This window comes from Panthera onca, chromosome C1 (assembly GCF_046562875.1).
Source record: "Panthera onca isolate mPanOnc1 chromosome C1, mPanOnc1 haplotype 2, whole genome shotgun sequence".
Taxonomy (NCBI): Eukaryota; Metazoa; Chordata; class Mammalia; order Carnivora; family Felidae; genus Panthera; species Panthera onca.
The window spans coordinates 150,422,679-150,448,593 of record NC_138346.1 but is presented as its reverse complement, the minus strand read 5'-3'; the positions used below and the strand labels follow the sequence as shown (position 1 = coordinate 150,448,593).

Here is a 25,915-nt window from a genome sequence, read left to right as displayed (position 1 = left end):
AAAAGAAAAAGGAAAGCCCCAAATAAATAAAATCAAGAATGAAAGAGAGATCACAACCAACACTGCAGAAATAAATAAGAGAATTTGCAGAAATTAATGAGAATATTATGAGCAATTATACACCAATAAAAATAGGCAATCTGGAAGAAATCGTCAAATTCCAAGAAACATATAAACTATTAAAACTAAAACAGGAAGAAATAGAAAATTTGAACAGACCCATAACCAGTAAGGAAATCAAATTAGTAATCAAAAATCTCCCAAAAAACAAGAGTCCAGTGCTGGATAGCTTTCCAGGGAAATTCTACCAAACATTTAAAGAAGAGTTAACACCTACTCTTTTGAAGCTATTCCAAAAAATAGAAATGGAAGGAAAACTTCCAAACTCATTCTATGAAGCCAGCATTACCTTGATTCCAAAACCAAAGATCCCTCTAAAAAGGAAAACTACAGGTCAGTTTCCCTGATGAACATGGATGCAAAAATCCTCAACAAGATACTAACCAAACGGATCCAACAATACATTAAAAGAACTATTCACCATGACCAAGTGGGATTTAGACCTGGAATGCAGAATGGGTTCAATATCCTCAAAACAATCAATGTGATACATCACATCAATAAAAGAAAGGACAAGAACCACATGATCCTCTCAATAGATGCAGAGAAAACATTTGACAAAACATAGCATCCTTTCTTGATAAAAACCCTCAAGACTGTAGAAATAGAAGGATCGTACCTCAAGATCATAAACGCCATATATGAAAGACCCACTACTAATATCATCCTCAATGGACAAAAAAAAAAACCCGAGAGCTTTCCCCCTAAAGTCAAGAACACGACAGGGATGTCCACTCTTACCACTGTTATTCAACATAGTATTGGAAGTCCCAGCCTCAGCAATCAGACAACACAAAGGAATAAAAGGCATCCAAATTGGCCAGGAGGAATTCAAACTTTCACTCTTCGTGTCTGACATACTGTATGTGGAAAACCCAAAAGACTCCACCAAAAAACTGCTAGAACTGATCCATGAATTCAGCCAAGTCACAGGATATAAAATCAATGCACATAAATTAGTTGATTTCTATACACCAATAATGAAGCAACAGAAAGAGAAATCAAGGAATCGATCCCATTTACAATTGCACAAAAGCTATAAAATATGTAGGAATAAACCTAACTAAAGAGGTGAGTTGCAGCACTAGTCACTGACAGGTGAAGCTTTTTCGTCACTTGCAAAGGTTCGCCGGGTCATGGTGCCAGCCTGACTGAGAAAAGGATGCTCCCGGGAGATGAATGAGGAACCACCTCCTCCTGCTGTTCAAGTATAGGGGCCTGGTCCGCAAAGGGAAGAAAAGCAAAAGACGAAAATGGCTAAATTCGTGATCCGCCTGGCCACTGCCGCAGACTGCAGTGACATCCTGCAGCTGATCAAGGAACTGGCCAAATACGAATATATGGAAGAGCAAGTAATATGAACTGAAAAAGATCTATTAGAGGATGGTTTCGGAGAGCACCCTTTCTACCACTGCCTGGTTGCAGAAGTGCCCAAGGAGCACTGGTCTCCGGAAGGACACAGTGTTGTTGGTTTCGCCATGTACTACTTTACCTATGACTCGTGGATTGGCAAACTGTTGTATCTTGAGGACTTCTTAGGAATGAGTGATTATAGAGGCTTTGGCATAGGATCAGAAATTCTGAAGAACCTAAGCCAGGTTGCCATGAAATGTCACTGCAGCAGCATGCACTTCTTGGTAGCTGAATGGAATGAACCATCGATCAACTTCTACAAAAAAAGAGGTGCTTCTGATCTGTCCAGTGAAGAGGGATGGAAACTCTTCAAGATCAACAAGGAGTATTTTTGACTAAAGATGGCAGCAGAGGAGTGAGGAGTGCTGGTGCAGAAAATGACAGCTTCTATTCTATTTTAGATTAAATTCTCAACTGATCTTGCTTTCTATCCTGTTTGCAGTTGAATAATAGAATGAACACCCATTCCAAAGCTTTATTATCAGTGGTGTTGTTGCATGTTTGAAATGTGGTCTGTTTAAGATGGCAGTCTTGTATGCAGTTTGGAGTCAGATTTCTCCTTGAACATCTTTTGATAAACAGCAAGGTGGTATGATCTTAATGTATAGGAAAAAAACTTTATTCTTGTGAGTCATTTAAATATGTACAATGTACACGCTGGTACTTAGAGTTTCTGTTTTGATTATTTTTTAATAAACTACCCTTTGTTTAAAAAAAAAGAGGTGAAAAATCTATACATTGAAAACTACAGAAAGCTTATAAAAGAAATTGAAGGCAGCACAAAAAAAGAAATGGAAAAATATTCCAAGCTTATGGATTGGAAGAACAAATTTTGTTAAAATGTCAATACTACCCAAAGAAATCTACATCTTCAATGCAATTCCTATCAAAATAACACCAGCATTCTTCACAGAGCTAGAACAAACAATCCTAAAATTTGTATGGAACCAGAAAAGACCCTGAATAACCAAACTAATCCTGAAAAAGATAACTAAAGCTGGAGGCATCACAATCCTGGACTTCAAGCTGTATTACAAAGCTGTAATCATCAAGACAGTATGGTACTGGCACAAAAACAGACACATAGATCAGTAGAATAGAGAACCCAGAAATGGACCCACAAACACATGGCCAACTAATCTTTGACAAAGCAGGAAAGAATATCCAGTGGAATAAAGACAGTCTCTCCAGCAAGTGGTGCTGGGAAAACTGGACAGCAACATGCAGAAAAATGAACCTGGACCATTTTTTACACCATACACAAAAGAAACTCAAAATGGATGAAAGACCTAAACATAAGACAGGAAGTAATCAAAATGCTAGAGGCGAAAGCAGGCAAAAACCTCTCTGACCTTGGCCGCAGCAACTTCTTATTCAACACGTCTCCAGAGGCAAGGAAACAAAAGCAAAAATGAACTACTGGGACCTCCTCAAAATAAAAAGCTTCTACACAGCGAAAGAAACAATCAGCAAAACTAAAAGGCAACCAACGGAATGGGAGAAGATATTTGCAAATGACATATCAGATAAAGGGTTAGTATCTAAAATGTATAAAGAACTTACCAAACTCAAGACCCAAACAACAAATAATCCAGTGAAGAAATGGGTAAAAGACGTGAATAGACACTCCTCCAAAGAAGACATCCAGATGGCTAACAGACACATGAAAAAATGCTAAACATCACTCATCATCAGGGAAATACAAATTAAAACACAATGAGATATCACCTCACACCAGTCAGAATGGCTAAAATTAACAACTCAGGCAACAACAGATGTTGGAGAGGATGCAGAGAAAGAGGATCTCTTTTGCACTGCTGGTGGGAATGCAGACTGATACAGCAACTCTGGAAAACAGTATGGAGGGTCCTCAAAAAATTAGAAATAGAACTACCCTATGACCCAGCAATTGCACTACTAGGTATTTATCCAAGGGATACAGGTATGCTGTTTCAAAGGGCCACATGCACCCCAATGTTTATAGCAGCTCTATCAACAATAGCCAAAGTATAGAAAGAGTCCAAATGTCCATCAACAGATGTATGGATAAAGAAGATGTGGCATGTATATATGTATATATATATATATATATATATATATATATATATATATATATGAAATGAAGTATTACTAAACAAAAAGAATGAAATCTTGCCATTTGCAATTATGTGGATGGAACTAGAAGATTATGCTAAACGAAATAAATCAGTCAGAGAAAGACAAATATCGTAAGACTTCACTCATATGAGGACTTAAAGATACAAAACAGATGAACATAAGGAAAGGGAAGTAAAAATAATATAAAAACAAGGAGGGGGACAAAACATAAGAGACTCTTAAATACAGAGAACAAACTGAGGGTTGCTGGAGGGGTTGTGGGTGGAGGGATGGGCTAAATGGGGCAGGGGCATTAGGAAGGACATTTGTTGTGATGAGCCTTAGGTGTTTATACATAGGAGATGAATCACTGGCATCTACTCTTGAAATCATTATAACACTATATGCTGCCTAACTTGGATGTAAATTAAAAAATAAGTAAATTTTAAAAATTATGCTATGTCCACTCTGTCTGTGCTCTATAAATGGAACAACAAAGTCTGGATGAAGGCACACCTGTTTACAATATGGCTTAGTGAATGTTTTAAGCCTACTGTTGAGACCTACTGAAGAAAGTTTCTATTCAAAATATGACTGCTCATTGACAATGTACCTGGTCATTTAAGAGCTCTGATGGAGATGGACAATGAGATAAATTTTGTTTTCATGCCTGCTAACACAGCATCCATTCTGCAGTCAATGGATCAAGGAGTCATTCCAAACTTCAAACCTTATTATTTAAGAGACATATTTAGTAGGACTATAGCTGCCATAGACAATGATTCTGCTGAAGGATCTGGGAAAAGCTAATTGAAAACCTTCTGGGAAGGATTCACCATTCTAGATGCCATTAAGAACGTTCGTGATTCATGGGGAAAAAAATATCAACATTAACAGGAGTTTGGAACAGGAGGGTTGATACCCACCCTCACTGAAGACTTTGAGGGGTGTAAGACTTTAGTGGAAGAAATAACTACAGATGTGGTGGAAACATTAGGAGAACTAGGATTAGAAGTACAGCCTAAAGATGTGATTGAATGGCTGCAATCTCATGTAAAACTTTCACAGTGGAGGAGTTGCTTCTTGTGGATGAGAAAGTGGTTTGAGATGGAATCTATTCCTGGTGAAGATGCTGTGAATATTGTTGAAATGACAATAAAAGGTTTATAATATTACATAAATTTAGTCAATAAAGCAGGAGCAGAGTTTGAGAGGATTGACTCCAATTTTGGAAGTAGTTCTATTGTGGATAAAATGCTAGTAAACCACACTGCATGCTACGGAGGAATTGTTCATCAAAGGAGGAGCTGATCAGTGCAGCAAACTTCACTGCTGTCTTATTTTAAGAAATTGCCACAGCCACCCCAAACTTCAGCAACCAACACCCTGATCAGTCACAGCCATCAACATCGAGGCCAGACTCTCCCCCAGCAAAAATATTACAACTTGGTGAAAAGCTCAGATGGTGGTTTGCATTTATAGCAATAAAGTATTTTTTAATTAAGGTATTTACATTATTTTTCAAACATACTATTGCACACTTAATAATTGACTACAGTACAATGTAAACATAACTTATATGCACTAGAAGGCCAAAAAAATTCATTTAACTTGCTTTGTTGCAGAGAGAGAGAGTGTATGTGTGTTTAAATACTCTTGGTTATCTTGTTATGAGGCCAGGTTTGAGATCACTGATCCAGGGCCACATTATCTTTTGTTACCTATATTGCCTGTAAATATGCCTTTTGCTCTTTTAGCAAAAAGCTAAAAGATCTTCTGCTCTAATCATGCTCACTATGGCAGTAGGGAAGCCTTTTGCCATAGCTCTGTCAAGTTCTATAGAGTTAGTCCTTTGAGACTTATTGGACCTCAGTTTGCAAGTAATTCAGAGCCTATGAAGCAAGTGACTTCCCCAAACTACCTCTACTCTTAGACAAGAGGGATTTCTGTCCTGCACTGATGAAAGCAGGGCCTGGATGGCTAAGCACTTTCTGATTCTTGCCAATCCAGTTGCCTATTTAATATCTCTAACCTTGCTGCAAGGCAAGTAGGTCGGGCAGTCTCAATGTTGTATTGTGCTATGAATAGAAAACAGATTTAGCACTTTAAAATTCTGTAAAACTTCTCTAATTAAGAACCTCAAAAGTTCCAGAAAATATTTTTAGGATATATGTGCTGAAATTCTTTCCTACTCAATAAAGCTGAGATTCTATTAGTCATACCTTCATGAATACATTTTGATAGAGAAAATGAGTTTCCAAAAAGTAGCAAATGAATTTTTACCTGTGATCCCTTAATTTCATGATGGAAAGAGTCTGTGGCTTCTTTGACTAAAGCAGTTAATGCATAATATTCAGGTGAAAAACAATTAGCTTCTTGCTCTATGTCTATATTCATTCCGTCCATATATTGTGCCTTGGCCAACTTAACTTTTTGAGCTATCCAGGATGCTCTGAAAGTAGGATCAATTATATCTTTTAAGGGTATGTCTCCTATGGAAGAAATATACATCTTTTGTGCATATGTGCTTTTCATAGTTTAATGAAATTTATTTCACAACACCTTAAAACATCTCATTATCTTGGAATACTAAGCCCCCAATTTAAGTTTGCCAAATAGAGAAATAATATACCAAAATAGAAAGTCATTACTCAATCTCCAAAATAACCATTATGAATAACTAGTAAAATCATTCTCAAATTAGAAGTAGAAATTGTAGACTGACTAGCTAAAAGTCATCAGGCTAATTAGGATTCACATTTTGCTCAAAATCAGAGTAGTTTATTTAATTCTTTAAAAAATAACTATCTGTGAAATGAATTAAACAGTATCTGAGATTAATTTTAGGATGATAAAGCACATACCAGATAAACACGAAAAGGGAATTTTTTGGAAAGTCAAGATGACAAGAAATGCAAGTAAACTTACTGATTGGCTGGACACATCTAGTGAAAAACTGTTACCCACCTTTTAGCACTACTCTGGCTCCGTGTGAATGAGCATAGCACATAAGTTCTGGATCATATTTTCCAAAAATTACCACAGTTGTAATCTGTGACCAGTCATAAAATTTCCAAGTTTTATATCCAACATCAAACACAAAGACCTGCCAAAACAACAAAGATAAGCATCATTGCTTAAATCAAAGAGAATACAATGCTGACCACCCAAAATAACATTAAACACTGATCATATACCAGGCACTGAGAGTACAACAGTGAACAAGACATAGGTGTCCCAGTATCATTGGTGGCAGGGGAAATCAACCAGGCCTCGAAAGTCGGGCTAGAGAGAAATGTGGAAAGAGCCAAGGCCTAGAGGCAAAGTATGGTGATTCTGCAACTCAGTATTGAGTATAGCTGACACCTAGGATTTGGAAGGAGACAGCAGTAAAGAACCAAAGAGATCTAGGCAGGGTTAACTCATGAAAGGCCTTATAAGCCCTCTTGAGAAATTAGCATATTATCCTAAGAGAAAGGGTTTTAAAAGAATGTATACATGTTAAGTATACATTTACATAAGCATTTTAGAAAAATTCCTTAAGCTGAAATGGGAAGAGAGGCTAAAACTGGAAGCAGCACTGCTAACAGGAAAGCTGTTGGAAGAATCCAGGCAAAAGATGAAGGTGACCTCAGTTAAAATTGTGGAGCAGCAGAGATAAGCCAGATAAATGAACAGATCTGGAAGATCCTAAGGGCAAAATTAACATAATTCTGTGATGATTGAACGAGTAAAGTAAAAGAAAGGAGGTTGATTCATATTGAAGTTTCTGGCTGCAGCAGCTGGAGCCACTGCCTCTATGCAAACGCCCCAGATAACTGCATTTACTACGAATGGTTTTTGGTGAAACAAACTTCTTAAGAAGTCCTCAAGTTAAGTTCTAAGGTGGTGGATGTTATGCTTCACCAGTATTTTCCCTTCACAGATAATTCTAGAAGCACAGAAGTCTCACTGATAATTTTATTCCAAATAAAGTTTTAATTCACTGATTTAGCAAATATTTATTGAATTCCAATAAGGTATGGGGAATGCACCTCGCTAGACATTAGTGACAGAAGTTAAAGAAACCAGGTCCTTTAGCTGTTCAATTACAATAGTGTCAAGGGCTGCATGGAAATGCAAGAGGCCATGACACCATATGAAGGGGGCCTGCTACCCTGGTAGGGCAGGGTAGAGCTACACACTTTGGGGGAAAACTGAAATCTGGGTAATGATCTGGACACGATGGAAGGTTACCTATGAACAAAAAAAAGAGCGTTCTCAGGAGAGAACCAAAAGATCAATGTGGCAAGATCAAGTAGGGCTTTGTAGATACTCAGAATTTTGTATTTTATCCTGAGATGTAATGGGAAGCCATTAGAGTGTTTAAGCAGGGGAGGGACATAAAATTTGCATTAATAAATGAGAAAGAGGGAGAGATCAAAAATCACTGGGCCACTATGAGGAGAATGGAAGGGGGAGGGGAGATATAATAGTTAAAACAGACATTTCTTAATTTTCTCAATTTAAAAAAATTATTTCATTTTTATTCATTTCTGTTTTCAGAATTATTTCATTTCTGTTATTTCATTCCGTTATTTCATTTCATTTCATTATTTCATTTCTGTTTTCAGAATTAACTATGTATAATCCATTTTTATCCTAGGTAACTTCCCACTAAAATAAAAATTACAGAATGTGAAATTGGAATGGCCATTATATTTTGGAGTTTTTAGCATATTTACATCACAAACCTTCTCCCCTATTTTAATTCCAATAATTAAGATTGAATTTGTTTTTAAAAATACTGAAAGCTTGTGACATAATACAAATCCTAAAAATATAGCTGGATGAATCAACTGAAAGTATAAGGGAAAAAAGAGCAATGTAGTCTGTGTTTGAAGAATATAGGTCAGTAAAGAAAAAAACCATGAACTTACAAATGAAAAAAATTTTTCTTCTTTGCATAATTGATTTTCCAAATGCCCACATACACTGCCCAATCCATGAAGAGGTATTGGGTGCTACAGGAAGTCTTTCAGATGTTAGGTTTCCACACTGAGTAGGTTCTTTATAAACACTTTACCACCTTTACTTACCTTAAGCAATGTACATATGCATTTTTACTGGCATTTAAATGCCTTGCCTCAAAATCTGTTAGATTAAGAACTGGAAATTGTCCCTATCTTTACAAGAGAATTGCTCTTTACACTGTTAGCCATAAAAATAAAAACTACCAGTTATTTTACCAGCAAAAAACTGCGTTTAGCTGGGACAAGCAAGCTATGGCAACAGCACTGGTAAATCTGCAGAACAAAGGAGAAGAATGCTCTTTTATAGAGGAAAGGAGGAAAGTGAGAAGGCTATTATAAACACAAAGTCAATCAGAATATACTGGAAGCTTGAAGTATGGTGGCGTTTGGTTGGCTGAATTATGACAGTCTAATTGCTTGGGCATTAATGGGGCAGGAGGAAATCCTTTCTTCTTGCTAAGATACTAAAGTAGTATCCATGTGCAGGGTACCTCTGCTCTTCCCCATTGGGTCTTCAATCGGTGACAGGTAGGACATCAGAGCTCCCTCTGCCAGTCTCCCAACTCCAGTCTAAATGAGGTTTCTTTTTATTAATTTTCACACTTCCCACTTTTGATCAAGATCCTTTTTTGGAAGCATCACTGATCAAGAGGTAAGTTTTCCACATTTAGTGATTTTGTCCCTAATACCTGGAAGGATCTTCCCTGATTGTCACATCCTGTATTAGAGGGAAAGTACTGCTATAGTTGGAAAGCACTTCAGGCCACATTTGAGTAACAAGAAAGATTAGGAGAGAGAAACTCAGGTATTCCCACCTAAAGTCTGTATCCATTCAAGGTCCTTACTACTGGAAATAATCTCGAAGAGTTGAGCCAGCATCACATTACTGGATACATTTTTTTTTTTAAGTCCAACAGGCCACACAGTATGAAATTTAATTATACAAAGAGGAAGTAGCATAACAACTCCAAATTGTATAATGATTCTAAACCAGGACACTAGGTCTAGAAGTAGCCACAGAAATATTTACTGACACTTATTCCAATTTAGGGGAGAAAGGTTCCTCCTATGTAGGCAGAGGTGGAGTCATGTATGCCTCCTGGAAGGCTCCACTTAAAGAAACCATGAAAACAGGAGCACCTAGGTGGCTGAGTTAAGCGTCTGACTTTGGCTCAGGTCATGATCTCACAGTTTGGGGTTCAAGTTTCACATTGGGCTCTGCACTGACAGTGGGGAGCCCACTTTGGGTCCTCTGTTTCCCTCTCTCTCTGCCCCTTCCCCCTCAAAAATAAACTTTTTTAAAAACTAAAAAAAAAAAGAAACCATGAAAACAGAATCATAAATACTGCAAGCCCACAGTAAAGGAATTAACTGAGGCATCTTGAGAAGTTACAGTGTAGGTGTAAACTTGAAGCAAGGGCTGACGAATTTTTTGTAAAACAGCACAACTTGAAAGATGTTTTAAAACAGTATTCTTATCTCAAAAGACTGTTTGGAACCAAATGTGTTACTGAAAATACAGGTTGGGGGCGCCTGGGTGGCTTAGTCTGTTAAGCATCCAACTTGATTTTGTTTCAGGTCATGATCTCATGGTTCATGAGCTTGAGCCCAGCATCAGGCTCTGTTTCAGATTCTCTTTCCCCCCTCTCTCTGCCCCTACCTTGCTTATGCTCTCTCCCTCAAGATAAATAAATAAGCTAAGAAAGAAAGAAAGAAAGAAAGAAAGAAAGAAAGAAAGAAAGAAAAAAGAATCTGTAAGGCTGCAAACTCAGAAACCATGAATCTGGATAAGAATCCAATGTCAGTTAACAGTTCAGATGAAATTGTGAATTCTGAACTTCCTACCTTTCAAAAATAAAGTGAAAAAGTAGCTTGTCCCAGGAGCATGATAAGGCTCTTTCCAAAAAGCTATAATCAAAAGAAGAGGGTTCCCCCTTCCACAAGGGCTTGGGAAATATAGATGAGGTATTGTCTTCCCACAAAAAAGAAGACACAACGGTGAGAAAAAAGTATACAGGTCTGGTCCAGACATCTTGGGAAAGCTGTCTTGTCAGATGCCATCTGCTTTAATTCCAGGAAATCTTAACTTTCACGTCATTAGATGTATGCGGGTCCGGTCATGGTTTGGTGCTTTCTTTAGATACGTCATGTGAATCTATTCCCTGGAGTTTTGTGGCATAAGACTTGGTTTGCAGTTCCTGATAAGGAAGGGCATTTCCAATGAGGTAGAAGACTCTCTATGGAGGTGGGCTTTTTTTGTTTTTTTCCCAACAAAATCTCCAGGTTGCAAGATGTGATGATGTTTCAGGTCACCTTCTCCTGAGGGTGCATGGTAAAAAGATTGCTCTACCTAAGTATGGTTATTTTTGAACCTGGAAGATGACCTAAAGACTGGAAGAACAGACTCCACAACCAAATGTAAAGAAGAGGCCTCATCAAGGAGGTTAGGAAGCACTGATGTGGTCAGGAGCCAAACTGACCCACAGGACTGTCCATGAGAGGGAGGGATGCCGCAGGTCTGGGTATCAGGGTGGGGAGTAGACCCCACAACAGGCACAAAGGACCCACACTGGGAAGACAAATGCCCACAAACATTTGGCTTTGAAAATGGGAGGGTTGAATTTCCGGAGTTCTTACAATCAAAGAGGCTTAACACTTTGAACTTAAAAAATCAGCTGGCTTGGCTCTGAGAGAGCCAGAGGGCAATAGGAAACTGTCCCTTAAAGAGACAGCACAACAAACAGCCCCACTGAGATCCAGCATAGAGCAGCAACTTGAAAAATTCCAGGGGTATACAGGAAGGAGATTTATTTAATAAACTCAAGAGTGTGTGCTGGAAGGGCAGAGATCTTTGGGAGACTTCAATAACAAAAGAGCCGGCCTGCACCATTTCCCTCCCCCTGCCTAGATACACAGACACTGGCAGAAAACAATGCAGCAGGAACACTCTCCACCTAGCTTGCTAAAAGCATGCCCCACCCCCACGTGTCTCTGTAGATCTGTCTCCTCCAAATTGGCTGGCCTCAGAAGTTTTCCTGGATGGCTGCAGATCCTCTCCCACTCTGGATCAGCACAGGCCTTGCTGGCACAACACACCCCTGCCCCCACATTCTCCTGTAGACCAGACCCCCCAGTACATACAGCCTTACTCAGAGCCCATCCAAAGTAGTGCCACAAACCTGGCAGTGTGCAAGCACCCCCCACAGGGGCCAGCACCACTCCAAAGTGACTCCTGCCCTGGGGAGAGAGGAACATAACTTCACAGACCAGCACAACCACAGCCCAGCAGTGGGCTAGGGACAGACATCTGGTTGCCCCACCCACCAAAGAAAACTTCTCAAGGGACAACACAGGGCAAGTACCCTGTAGTTCCATGCTACTGCATCCCTGACAAATACCTGGTCAAACTCAACTCAAGCCAAAGGCAGCCCCAGTCTGGCACACTAACAACACAGGGACTAAGTCCTTCCCACAACAGGCAAAAAAGAGCCATTGCAGATGACTGGACTGAAGGCAAACATGGCTCAGCCACAATAGTAGGGTGCATGCAACACACATAGGAGAGAAGTGCCAGGTTCTGGAGAACAAAGGATGTTGCACTGCAGGGCACTACAGAACCTCTTATTCATAAGTCCACTACTTCCAAGAGCAAGAGACATAGCTGAATTTCCTAACACATAGAAACAGACACAAAGAGTTAGTCAAAATGAAGACAGAGAAGAATGTGTCCCAAATGAAAGAACAGGACAAAACCACAAGAGAGCTAACTGAAACAGAGATAAGTAACATGCCTGATAGAGAATTTAAAGTAACAGTCATAAAGATATTCATTGGGCTTGGGAAACAAGTGGAGGGACCTTCATGAGACCCTCAACAAAGGGACAGAAAACATAAAAAGGAACCAATCAGACATGAAGAACTCAATAACAGAAATTAAAAAGCACACTGGAGGGAATAAATAGTAAACCAGAGGAAACAGAAGACTGGATCAGCAACCCAGAGGACAGAGTAATGGAAAGCATTCAAGCTGACCAGGAGAAGAAAGAAAAAGAAAGAAAGAAAGAAAGAAAGAAAGAAAGAAAGAAAGAAAGAAAGAAAGATTAAGGAAAATCAACAATATCATCAAGCATAATAACATTCACATTATAGGGATCCCAGGAGGAACAGAAAATGTATTTGAAGAAATACTAGCTGAAAACTTCCTGAATCTGGGGAAAGAAACAGATATCCAAATACAGGAGGCACAGAGGGTCCCCCAAAAAACCAACCCAGGGAGGTCCACATCAAGACACCTAGTAATTAAAATGGCAAGAAGTAATGATCAGAGAATTTTTAAAACAGCAAGAGAAAACAGTTACATACACGAGAAATCCCATAAGGTTATCAGCTAATTTTTCAGCAGAAACTTTGCAGGCTGGCCAGAAGGGAGTGACATGATACATTCAAAGTGATGAAAGAGACAAATCTGCAACCAAGAATATCCTATCAAACAAGCCTATTATTTAGAATAGAAGGAGAGTTTCCCAAACAAAGGTTAAAGTTAAAGGAATTCATCACCACTAACCCAGCACCACAGGAAATGTTCAAGGGAACTCTGAGTGGAAAGGAAAGACCATAGGGAAGAGCAAGGAAAGCAGGAAGCCATGCACCCCAATGTTTATAGCAGAACTATCAACACAGCCAAATTATGGAAAGAGCCCAAATGCCTATTGACTGACGAATGGATAAAGAAAATGTAGTATATAAATACAACGGAATATCACTCAGTGATCAAAAGAATGAAATCTTGCTTGCCATTTGCAACAACATGGATGGAACTAGAGTGTATTATGCTAAGCAAAATAAGTCAGTCATAAAAAGATAAATGTCATATGTTTTTACTCATGTGGAATTTAAGACACAAAACAGATGAACACAGGGAAAGGGAAGGAAAAATAAGATAAAAATAGAAAGGGAGGCAAACCATAAGAGACTCTTAAATACAGAGAACAAACAGGGTTGCTGGAGGGGGATGGGCTAAATGGGTAATGGGCATTAAGGAGGACACTTGTTGGGATAAGCACTGGGTGTCATACTTAAGTGATGACTCACTAAATTCTACTCCTGAAACTATTATTACACTATTATTAACTTAGATTTAAATAAAATTTAAAAATTAAAAAAAAAAATTAAAAGGCAGGAAGCACAAAAGCAGTGAAATTAAGTGTATCTATAAAAATCAGTCAAGGGATTCACAAACTAACAGGATGTAAAGTATGACACCATATACCTAAAACATGGAGGTGAGAGGAGTAAAAATTTAGTGCTTTCAGAATGGATTCAAACTTCAGTGACTATCCACTTAAAATAGACTGCTATATGCCTAAAAATGTTATAAATAAACTTAATGGTAACCAGATCAACCAAATAAAAAACCAGAAATATACAAAAAATAAAGAGAAAGGAATCCAAGTATATCATTAAAGAAAGCCAGAAAACTGGGGGAAGACAGTAAAAGAAAAAAGGAACAGAGAAAAACTACATAGGAACAGGGTAAAACAAGTAACAAAATGGCATTAAGGACATACCTATCAATAATTACATTGAATGTAAATGGACTTAAGCCTCCAATCAAAAGATATAGGGTGACAGAGACACATTTTAGACCTAAAGACATGCAGATTGAAAGTGAAGGGACTGAAAAGCATTTATCATGAAAATGGAAGAGAAAAGAAAGCTGACGTAACAATACTTATATCAGACAAAAGACTTTAAAAAAAAGATGTAACAAGAGACAAAGAAGACACTATATAATAATAAAAGGGACAATCCAACAAGAAGATATAACAAATATAAACATTTATGCACCCAACAAGAGAGCACCCAAATACATAAAGCAGCAAATAACATAAAGGAAGTAATCAATAGTAATGCAATAATAGGCGGGGACTTTAATACCCTACTTACATCAATGGATAGATTATCTAAACAGAATCAACAAGGAAACAGTGGCTTTGAGTGACACATTGGACCAGATAGATCTAATAGATATACTCAATTCCATTCTCAAACAGCAGAATACACATCCTTTTCAAGTGCACATGGAACATCGTCTAGGATAGATCACAGGTAAGACCACAAAACAAATCTCAATAAATTAAAAAAGATAGAAGTCATACCATGCATCTTTTCTGAATAGAATGCTATGAAACTAGAAATGAGCCACAAGAAAACATCTGGAAAGACCACAAATACATGAAAATTAAACAACATACTACTAAACAATTAAAGGGCCAACCAAGAAATTATAGAGAAAATTTAAAAATTCATAGAGACAAATGAAAATGAAAATACAACCATCCAAAATCTTTGGGATGGAGCAAAAGCTATTCTCAGAAAGAGGGGGCCTGGGTGGCTCAGTCAGTTAAGCATCTAACTTTGACTCAGGTCATGATCTCATGGTTCATGAGTTCAAGCCCTGCATCCGGCTCTGTGCTGACAGCTCAGAGCCTGAAGCCTGCTTCAGATTCTGTGTCTCCCTCTCTCTCTGCCCCTCCCCTGCTCACACTCTGTCTCTCTCTCTCTCTCTCTCTCTCTCATTCTCTCTAAAATAAATAAAAAATTTTTAAAAATGGGGGGAGGGTGTCTGGGTGGCTCAGTTGGTTAAGCATCCTACTTTGGCTCAGGTCATGATCTCACAGTTCCTGGTTTGAGCTCCATATCAGGCTCTGTACTAACAGCTCAGAGTCTAGAGTCTGCTGCAGATCCTGTGTTTCCCTTTCTCTCTGCTCTTCCCCTGCTTGCACTCTCTCTCTCAAAAATACATAAACATTATAAAAAAAATTATTTTTTTTTTTAAAAAGAAGAAAAATCTCAAACAACCTAACTTTACACCTAAAGGAGCTAGGAAAAGAAGAACAAACAAAACCCAAAACCAGTAGAAGGAAGAAAATAATAAAGATTAGAAATAAGTGAAATGGAAACTAAAAAACAATAGAACAGATCAATGAAATTAAGAGCCAGTTCTTTGAACAGATCAACAAAATTAACAAACTGTAACCAGAACTATCAAAGGAAGGAAGGAAGGAAGGAAGGAAGGAAGGAAGGAAAAGAAAGAAAGAAAGAAAGAAAGAGAGAGAAAGAAAAAGAGAGGACACCAAGTCAGAAATGAAAGAGGAGAAATAACAAACAATATCACAGAAATACAAAGGATTATGAGAATATTATGAAAACTTATATGCCAACAAATCGGAAAACCTAGAAGAAATGATTAAATTCCTAGAAACCTATAACTTCCTGAAATGGAATCAAGAAGATAATAGAAAATTTGAACAGTCTAATCACTAACAATGAACATGAATCAGTAAACAAAAAATGCCCAACAAACAAAAATCCAGGACCAGATGGCTTCACAGGTAAATTCTACCAAACATTTAAAAAACAGTTAATATCTAGTCTTCTCTACTCCAAATAATAGAAGAGGAAGGAAAGCTTTCAAATTCATTCAATAAGGCCAACATTACCTGGATACCAAAACCAGACAGACACTACCAAAAGAGAAGGAGAGAGAGAGAGAGAGAGAGAGAGAGAGAGAGAGAGAGAGAGAATGAACTATAGGCCAATATGTCTGATGAAGAGACACAAAAAAATCCTCAACAAAGTATTAGCAAACTGAATCCAACAATACATTAAAAAAATTCATTCCTCATGATCAAGTGGGATTTATTCCTGGAATGGAAGTATGGTTCAATATTCACAAATCAATCATTGTGATACATCACATCAGCAAGAGAAAGGATAAGAACATATGATCATTTCAGTAGATGCAGAAAATGCATTTGACAAAGTACAACATCCATTCAACTGGCAACAAAGTAGATTTAGAAGGAAAGTACCTCAACATAATAAAGGCTATATAAGAAAAATTCACAACTAACATCATATTCAATGGTGAAAAACTGAGAGCTTTCCCCCTAAGATCAGGAACAAGACCAGGGTGTCTATTCTCACCACTTTTAGTCAACATAGTACTGGAAGTCCTAGCCACAGCCATCAGACAAGGAAGAGAAATATAAGGCACCCAAATTGGTAATAAAGAAGTAAAACTGTCACTACTTGTAGATAACATGATACTAAATATAAGAAAACCCTAAAAACTTCACCAAAAAAACTGCTATAACTGATAAATGAATTCAGTAAGATCATAGGCTATAAAATCAACATAGAGAAACTACATTTCTCTAACACTGTAACATTAGTGTTACATGTAAATATAACATTAGTGTTACATTTCTAACACTAATAATAAAGTAGCAAAAAGAGAAATTAAGAAAACAATCCCATTTACAAGTGCACCAAAAATAATAAAATACTTAGGAACAAACATCCAAGGAGGTGAAAGACCTGTACCCTGAAAACTATAAAACACTGATGAGAGAAACTGAAGACAACAAAAATTGAAAGATATTCCATGATCATGGATTGGAAGGGCCAATATTGTTAAAATGTCCATACTACCCAAAGCAATGTACAGATTTAATGCAATCCCTATCAAAATACCAACAGTATTTTTTCATAAAACTAAGAGAATAATAAAATTTCTCTGGAACCACAAAAGACTTCAAATAGCCAAAGCAATCTTGAAAAAGAAGAACGAAACTGGAGGTATCACAATCCCAGATTTCAAGATATACTGCAAAGCCGTAGTAATCAAAACAGAACAGTATGGTATGGCACAAAAAATAGACACATAGATCCATGAAAGAGAATATATAGCCCAGAAATAAACACACAATTATACGGACAATTAATCTTTGACAAAGGAGGCAAGAATATGCAATGGGAAAAAGAGAGTCTCATCAACAAATGGTGCTGAGAAAACTAGATAGCTACATGCAAAAGAATGAAATTGGGGGCGCCTGGGTGGCGCAGTCGGTTAAGCGTCCGACTTCAGCCAGGTCACGATCTCGCGGTCCGTGAGTTCGAGCCCCGCGTCAGGCTCTGGGCTGATGGCTCGGAGCCTGGAGCCTGTTTCCGATCCTGTGTCTCCCTCTCTCTCTGCCCCTCCCCCGTTCATGCTCTGTCTCTCTCTGTCCCAAAAATAAAAAAAAAAAAAAAAAAAAAAGAATGAAATTGGACCAGTTTCTCAAATCATACAGAAAAATAAACTCAAAAGGGATTAAAGACCTACAAGTGAGACGGAAACCATAAAAATCCTAGAGGAGAATACAGGCAGTAATTTCTCTGACACTGGCCATAGCATCATTTTTCTAGATGTCTCCTGAGGCAAGAAAAAAAAGCAAAAATAAACTATTGGGACTACATCAAAATAAAAAGCTTCTGCACAAGGAAGGAAACAATCAACAAAACTAAAAGGCACCCTACAGAATGGGAAAAGATATTTGCAGGTGACATATCTGATAAAGAGTTAGTATCCAAAATACATAAAGAACTTACACAACTCAACGTAAATCCCAAATGATCCAATTAAAAAATGGGCAGAAGACATGAACAGACATTTCTTCAAAGACAACATTGGGATGGCCAACACACACATGAAAAGATGCTCAACATCGCTAATCATCAGGGAAATACAAAGCAAAACCATAAAGAGATATCACCTCACATTTGTCAGAATAGCTAAGAAACAACAAGTGTTGGTGAGGTGGTGGAGGAAAAGGAAGCTTCATGCACTCTTAGTGGAAATGCAGCCACTGTTAAAAAACAGTATGGAGGTTCCTCAAAAAAATTAAAAATAGAGCTACTATAAGATCCAATAACTTCACTACTGGGTATTTACCCAAATAATATGAAAACATCAATTTGCAAAGATATGTGCATGCTTAACATTTATTACAGCATTATCTACAATAGCCAAATTATGGAAGAAGCCCAAGTGTCCATCAATAGATAAAGAAGACGTGGTGTGGGGGGCACCTGGGTGGCTCAGTCAGTTGAGCATCTGACTCAGTTTCAGCTCAGGTCATGATCTCAGAGTTTGTGGCACTGAGCCCAGTGTCGGGCCCTGCACTGACAGCATGGACCCTGCTTGGGATTCCCTCTCTTCTTCTCTCTCTGCCCCTCCCCTGTTCATGCTTGTGTGTGCTCTCTCTTTCTCTCTCAAAATAAATAAACTTAAAAAAAGAAAAAAGATGTGTGTACACACACACACACATGCACACACACACCACACACAGTGGAATATTACTCAGCCATCAGAAAGAATGATATATTGCCATTTGTGACAACATGGAAGGATCTAAAGGGTATAATGCTGCCTTTCAGCCAGAACAACCATCTTCCAGTAATTCACCAAAATGACCAACACAAAGGGAAAAAGGAGAGGTGCATGCTATATGTTCTTTAGACCTTTTGGAAAACATAGAGTTGTTCCCTCAGCCACATACATAGGAATCTACAAGAAAGGTGATATTGTGGACATCAAGGGAATGGGTACTGTTCAAAAAAGAACACCCCACAAACGTTACCATGGCAAAACTGGAAGAGTCTACAGTGTTAGCCAGCATGTTATTGGCGTTTTTGTAAACAAGGGCAAGATTCTTACCAAGAGAATTAATGCATGTAGTGAGCATATTAAGCACTCAAAGAGCTGAGATAGCTTCCTACAGTGTGTGAAGGAAAATGACCAGAAAAAGAAGGAAGCCAAAGAGAAAGGTACTTGGGTTCAACTGATGAAAGGCACCAGCCTGCCCCACCCAGAGAAGCATACTTTGTGAGAACCAATGGAAAGGAGCTTGAGCTCCATTGAGCTCCAAAGGAGCCCATTCCCTATGAATTTAAAAAAGGGTATAATGCTCAGTGAAATAAATCAGAGAAAGACAAATACCATATGATTTTACTCATATGTAGAATTTAAGAAACAAAGGAAAAAAAGAGAAAACAGAAAAACCCTGTTAAATATAGAGAACAAACTGATGGTTACCTGAGGGGAGGGGGATTGGAGGACGGGTAAAATAGGTGAAGGGGATTAAGAGTACACTTATGATGAGCACTGAGTAATGTTTAGTTGACTCACTGTATTGTACAACTGAAATTAATAAACACTATATGCTAATCATACTGGAATTAATTTTTTTTAAAAAACAACAAAGTATGGTTATCTTTAACAGAAGCAATTAGGCTTTTACAATCCTGAAGTGGATTTCCTTTTATTAACTGTGGGTCAGAGGAGGCAGGGGCTAAGTGCACTGGGTATTTTGTGCTATTACAAAGGGTGAGACCCTCAGAGTGCCAGTGTGGGTGGATCCGAGATTTAGAGGGACCAACAGCAGTGCTTTAGGCCAAGGTATTTGGAGGATCTCTATAAATTTTGAGAGGTGGGTCTAAATAGTGCTGTTTGAAGATGGTATGCACAATGGAAGTGTTGTAAAACCAGCCAAACCACACAGAATTATAAACACATCTGTAAAATAGTAAAACAGTAAAACAGGTTCCCTGATCACTATGAAGTTTGAGAGGGGTTCCCCAGGTATAATCTTTTCAAACAGAAGCATTAGACTGTCTATAAGAGAAAGCTTCCGTCCAGTGAGAAAACATACAAACCATTACTAAAACACATTTAGCCATGAGAGGGGAGGTTGTATAAAATCCATTTGTAGGAATAGGTTTCTCTGGATAGTAGGCACTTTGGACAGCCTCATTAACTTTTCTTTACCAAAACTGGTTCATAAATGCCATCCTCTGTCAGCATGGTTCAATGCATGTACAGCGGGAAATACGGGAAATTTTAGAATTTCTGGTAAGGCCAGATTGTTATTTGGTTCAAACCAGGGTTCTATTTTTATGCAGCCAACAATTATTATTATGGAGCCAATATTGTTTTTCCCTCTCTAGGGCCAGCTATTAGGCATCTCTTACCAATTTTTCCAAAATTATCATTTGGGAGAACAGCCCGTTGAGCTGTGGCAGAGGTTTGGCTATTGATTTCCTTGAGAGTAGCAATTTTGGCAGAAATATCAGTGAGGTGGATTACTTTGGCCTACAGGGAGTGAGTCTGGAATGCCCAGGAACCTTAAGAGTCAGGTGGGTCGACAAAAATATGGCATCTAATACATTTTGGACATAGGAGCCATTTTAAATTCTATTTCCATTGGAAGTAAGGACATCCCATTGTTTCCATAATATTCCAAAGTCATACCAACTAACAGTATAAATGCTTGTGGTTTTACCCTTGGCTACAGTAGAAATTCAAGTAAAGCCATAGGCGTCAGCATGTTGGGCTGAAGTATACAAAATATAAAGGTGCTGTTTCAAGGACTTCAAAAGGAGTTGCACTAGGATATTCAGTATCCTACTTATCATGTTTATCCTTTAGGTAAGGACCATCAGTCAGTAAACCATGAAAAACCTGCACTCACAGCAGTTTCATATAAATTGCCACAGGGATTCAAAGGTAATCTGTCAGCACCAAGCAGTCATGAGGGGTTTCGCCTGGATGCAAATGTAGTCCTTATTCTCAGATCAGGTGCCTCAATGATCAAACCTGAGTTTGAGCAAACTGCAGTTTTTCTTTGTAGACTTTAAGTCCTTTGAAGTCCAAAAGTTTGAGGGGCCTCTGGGTGGCTCAGTCGGTTAAGCCACCAACTTCAGCTCAGCTCATGATCTCACGGTCTGTGAGTTTGAGCCCCACATCTGGTTCTGTGCTGACCGCTCAGAGCCTGGAGCCTGCTTTGGATTCTATGTCTCCCTCTCTCTCTGGCCCTCCCCCACTCATTCTCTGTTTCTCTCGCTCTCAAAAATAAACAAACATTAAAAATTTAAAAAAAAAAATTTAAAAAGGGGCGCCTGCGTGGGTCAGTCGGTTGAGCGTCCGACTTTGGCTCAAGTCATGATCTCACAGCTCGTGGGTTCGAGTCCTGCGTCGTGCTCTGTGCTGACAGCTTGGAGCCTGAAGCCTGCTTTGAATTGTGTCTCCCTCTCTCTCTGTCCCTAACCCACTTGCATTGTGACTTTGTCTCTCTCAAAAATAAATAATAAACGTTAAAAATTAAAAAAGTTTGAACAGGTATATTCTTCCTGTGGAGCAGTTTGAAAAGAGGAGCAGAAAAGCAAATTGTCTACATATTGTAACAGGATAGAGCCTGCATAAAACTTTATCACATCCAAATCAGCTTTTAAGTTTCATGAAAAGTAAAAAGGACTGTTCAAGAAACGCTGGGGCATCACTGTTCAGGTATATTTCCCTTCTTTCCAAGTAAAAGCCAAAAGATATTGGCTATCCTCACCAGCTGGAATACTAAAAACATGCTGCATAGATCAATTACTCACTTAAGAATTTGCTATCAGTGGGAATTGATGTTAGTGGCATGTGGGTGTTAGAAGCCACAGGGTGCCAAGGAATAACAAGGTTATTTATTGCTGGCAGGTCCTAGACAAACCTCCATCCTCAGACGTTGGGTTTTCTCATAGGTAAAGAGGGGTATTACAGGCCAAGAGCAGGATAAGGAAGCCCCAAGCCTTGTAATATCCTATAATGGGCTTGATGTCTCCTTGAGAGGTTTATTTATAGGGTGTTAATTATACGAGAGGGTTTAAGAGATCTATTTGAATCTTGATGGGAGGTTCACTGTGCATCTTGCCGATGTCAACTGAGGCTTTTGCCCATAAAAAGGAGGGTAGCTCAGCCAATAGAAGCTAATTTAATTTCCCTGATTGGCTTTTATTACTATTGTCAAATTCAAGAATTATTTCCCCCTTATGGGAAATATTTTGGCATGATACTTATCTAAGAAATCTCAGCCCAATAAATGCATAGGGGTGGAATAACTAAGGAGAAAAAGGGTATGTCTCCAAGGGCCTAGACAAAAGGGAAAAGGTTCAGAAATAGGATCCTGTTGAGGTTTTTTAGAGATACCCACTATTTTAACTGTTTTAGTGCTCTAAGGCACTGCTTTGTAGCAATAGGGTTAAACCCTGAGAGTGTAGCTCTGGGGTCAATAAGAACAGAGAGATTTTCATTCCCAGTCTGGGCAGTGGTTTCTCTGAAGCCAATTAAGAGGGAGGATTGAGAAGAGTCCCTATAATTCCTTGGAGCTCTGTCACTGGGAATTAAGAGGACATTGGAAAGACCAACTAGAAGGCTGAAGGTACTTGCAACACTTAAATTCATAAAAATCTTTTTTCCCCAATGTCCTGGCTCTCTGCAGTAACAACAGAAACTAAGGGTTGTTTTTTGTTTGTTTGTTTGTTTGTTTTTCATTTTGTTTAGGGGGCTTCATTTGCTGGAGTTGAAAATCGAGAATTTTAGCAGTCTTTTAGGTGATTCGTCTAAGATGTGAGCGAGCAGATTTGCCAAATTAACTAAATCTGTAATGGTGAGTTTCCTGTTTCATCCTGATCCTTTTAACTAAAAGAGAAAGATCCCAGGTAAGCCCATTAATAAACAGAACTAAATGCTACCCAGGTAGACTCAACATCTAAAGGAAGAGGAAAAAATTCTTAAAATACAATTTGGAGTTGATTGTAAATAGTCATGAACAGGTTCATGAGGCTTCTGTGTGGAAGCCTGAATCTTGTTTCAATTAGCAGGTTTAACAAAAGCTACCCTAATTGCTCGGTAGAGATTTCCAGTGAGTGTTCTACCCTGTTGCCAAAAGTTAGGGGTTTCTCTAAATCCCCTTCAGGATGTTACCTCGGGGCTAGTTTCATCCAATCTTTGGCCTGGTCCTCACCACCAAGCAGGTGAACTAATATAAATCTGAGAAATGAAGTTAAGTCTGAAAAACGATGCTAAATTCTTCAGCAAATTTATGGGGGTCGTCAGTCACTTTAGGAAACTTCATGACTCACACACAATTCGGTCTTAGTCCAGGGAAAATAAGAAACTTGGGTTTTATTTAGATCCTCAAAAGACTTCACTTTAAAGAGGAAGGTTTTAACAGGCTCAGGAGAGGAAGGAGGGGAGAGAGATTCCTGTCTGCAAAGAGGGAGGGGAAAGGGGCCTCAGAAGCCATTTTGATTCCTTTCAATTGTTGGTTTGCCTCAGATTAGAAATAGTATCTTGCAAAGAGGCAAACTTAGAATCCTGAAAATATCTGGGAGCCTCAGGGTACAATTTAATATAAGCATCCCATTCAGTTTTTTGCTTTGTTTTAGAGCCTCAGCTTTCTAATTTAATTTTGAGTAAAACCAGTTTGGGGAGATAGAAATTCCCCATAACAGCCATTGATGTTCTAAATTTTGGTTAAGTCAGTCCATTTAGTTATAAATGCGTGCAGGGAGGGACCATTGTTTTAAAACAAAACCAGCCAGAGTCTGGTGGGGGGGGGGGGGACCCTCAAAGCATTCTGATGACTGGAATCCCATTTCATGGAGGTTTTTCTCTAGAGCAAAGAGAAAAATTTCTAAACAGCAGTTTTAATAGATACAGCCTGGTTCCAAAAGGAATCAAACCAAAGGCCAGCACAGTTCCAGTAGAAACAGTCTGGTTCCAAACAGGAGTCCCACCAAAGGCCAAATGAGTATTCTCATACAAAGAAAAAAAAAAAAAAAAAAAAAGACAAACAAACAAAACAAACAAAAGCCAAGGCCTTAAAACAAATCCCAAATAATGCCTGGAGAATTCAAACACAAAGCATGGAGCTCGAAATCCAGGATAAAACTTACCCTCAAACCCCAGGGTGGGCGAGAAAGCAGTGAACCCAGGCTCTCTGGGTACCAGCACCCATTTGCTCACCACCTTCAGAGCTGTTGGGGGTCTTCTCTAGATCCCACTTCTGCTCACTAAGTAATATTAACCTTGAAAATAAAACTGCCAGCTATTTTACCAGCAAAAAAAAAAAAAGTGTTTTTTCGGGAATAGCAGAGAATTGCAAACCAGGACAAACAGGCTACAGCAAAACCATAGGCAGATCCACAGAACAAAGGAGAAAAAAAGTACTCTTTTATGGAGGAAAAGGAGAAGTTAGGAAGGCTGTTAAAAACAGTCAATCGGAGTAAACTAGGAGTCTAAAGTATAGTGGCCTTTCATTGGCTAAGTTGTAACGACGTCTCATTGGCTGGGCTGTTGCCAGGGAGGAAGAAAGCCTTTCTTCCCCCTGCTAGGGTAGTAGAGTGGTATCCACAGGCAAGGTGACCCAGCTCTCCTCGTTGATAAGGAGTGGTCAGTGTGAGAGCTCCCCCTGCTTGGCCTCCTGACTCCATTCCAAAGGAGGTTTCCTTCTGATTTTCACAGGACTAAGTCTTTCCTCGTTCAACAGGAGTTGAACCAGGAGTCATCAAACTCTAGGTGTCACGTGGTTTTCATCCTGCCCTCCAAAGGGTGTTTGATTAGTTCCCAAAAGCCTTAGACATTGTTAGGTGGGCGAAAGGAAAAATTAAAGACCGATTTTTACCGCCCTTCTTGGGTTGTTTTGAGGTACCTAACAGAAAGGGCTGGTAGATAGGGAAAAGCAAAGGTAAGCAGAACATCCTGCCTTCCAATGTACTGTTGTAGGTCTGAGATTCTTTCAAACTAAATATTCATTTTCTTGCAAAACGATGGAACGTGCTGCTTGGGAAATACCTCATCATCCTACTTCCTTGCTAGTGTGCCCAGAGTGCCACCCGAGGGGCACAGCAGGGCAATGAAACAAATTTGCATTTGAGGTCAGACCTGGGTTTGAATGCCTGCCTGCCTCTTTCGGGCAGGCACTAACTGTGAGACCTGGGAGGTTACTCAACCTCTCCGAGTTTCCTCATCATCGGCTGAAGGCAGGCCCTCAGGGAGTGGTCAAGGTGGGTGACTACACCCACACCACCTCTTCTTAGGGCTCAGTTTTGCTTTTCTTACAGGGCCACGAGGACCGGACCTGGAGGGGCAGGGGAGAGGCACTGACCTCGAAGTCAGGGTGGTGGCGGATGGGTTGGCACAACGCTGGATCCTGGCAAGGGCAGCGGGCCCCTGCCCAGAGTGGCAGCACCAGCAGCAGCAGCAGCAGAGCGAGCCCAGGAATGCCACGTGGCCGGCGGGCAAGGAGGCACAAGCGACAGAGCAGCGGCAGGGCCATGACGGCAGTCACTGCCCGGCAGGAGTATGTTCCTCCAACTGGTGGCTCAGGTCCAGCCTCTCAGCAAGGCAGACCCTGCCTCAGGGCAGAGGTGATGGTGTGGGAGGGGCTGAGCAGTCTGGGCCACTGGGGACATGAAGGTCGGGTGAAGGAGAAAGGCCGTGGTGAACATCTCCCCTGGCAAGCCAGTGCCTCATGCCCCCAGCAGACCTGCTGACTCAATCAAGTAAATATCATCACTCCCTCAAACTCACAGACACCCCCTCAGCACTCTACACCTGTCTTTGT

General features: G+C 39.4%; 2 protein-coding genes across 3 annotated transcripts in view; one reads left to right on the top strand and one right to left on the bottom strand.

The window, feature by feature from the left end:
* Window positions 1-25,915, bottom strand: part of CTBS (chitobiase) — a 42,876-nt gene extending 16,961 nt beyond the window's left edge. Inside the window, exons 1-3 of one of the 2 annotated variants that reach the window (XM_060622485.3) lie at window positions 25,457-25,915; window positions 6,598-6,736; window positions 5,914-6,122 (exon numbers count right to left, since the gene is read on the bottom strand). In XM_060622485.3, coding sequence (XP_060478468.2) covers window positions 5,914-6,122; window positions 6,598-6,736; window positions 25,457-25,627 — 519 coding nt within the window. In that variant the 5' untranslated portion in view covers window positions 25,628-25,915. Of the gene's footprint in view, window positions 1-5,913; window positions 6,123-6,597; window positions 6,737-24,245; window positions 24,558-25,456 lie in introns of those variants that run through there. The other variant, XM_060622482.3, reaches the window with a different exon arrangement.
* On the top strand, window positions 1,246-2,150 carry LOC132671562 (diamine acetyltransferase 1). The gene is given in 1 exon segment (XM_078451748.2): window positions 1,246-2,150. A coding segment is annotated over 1 exon segment (519 nt). The 5' UTR covers window positions 1,246-1,373; the 3' UTR covers window positions 1,893-2,150.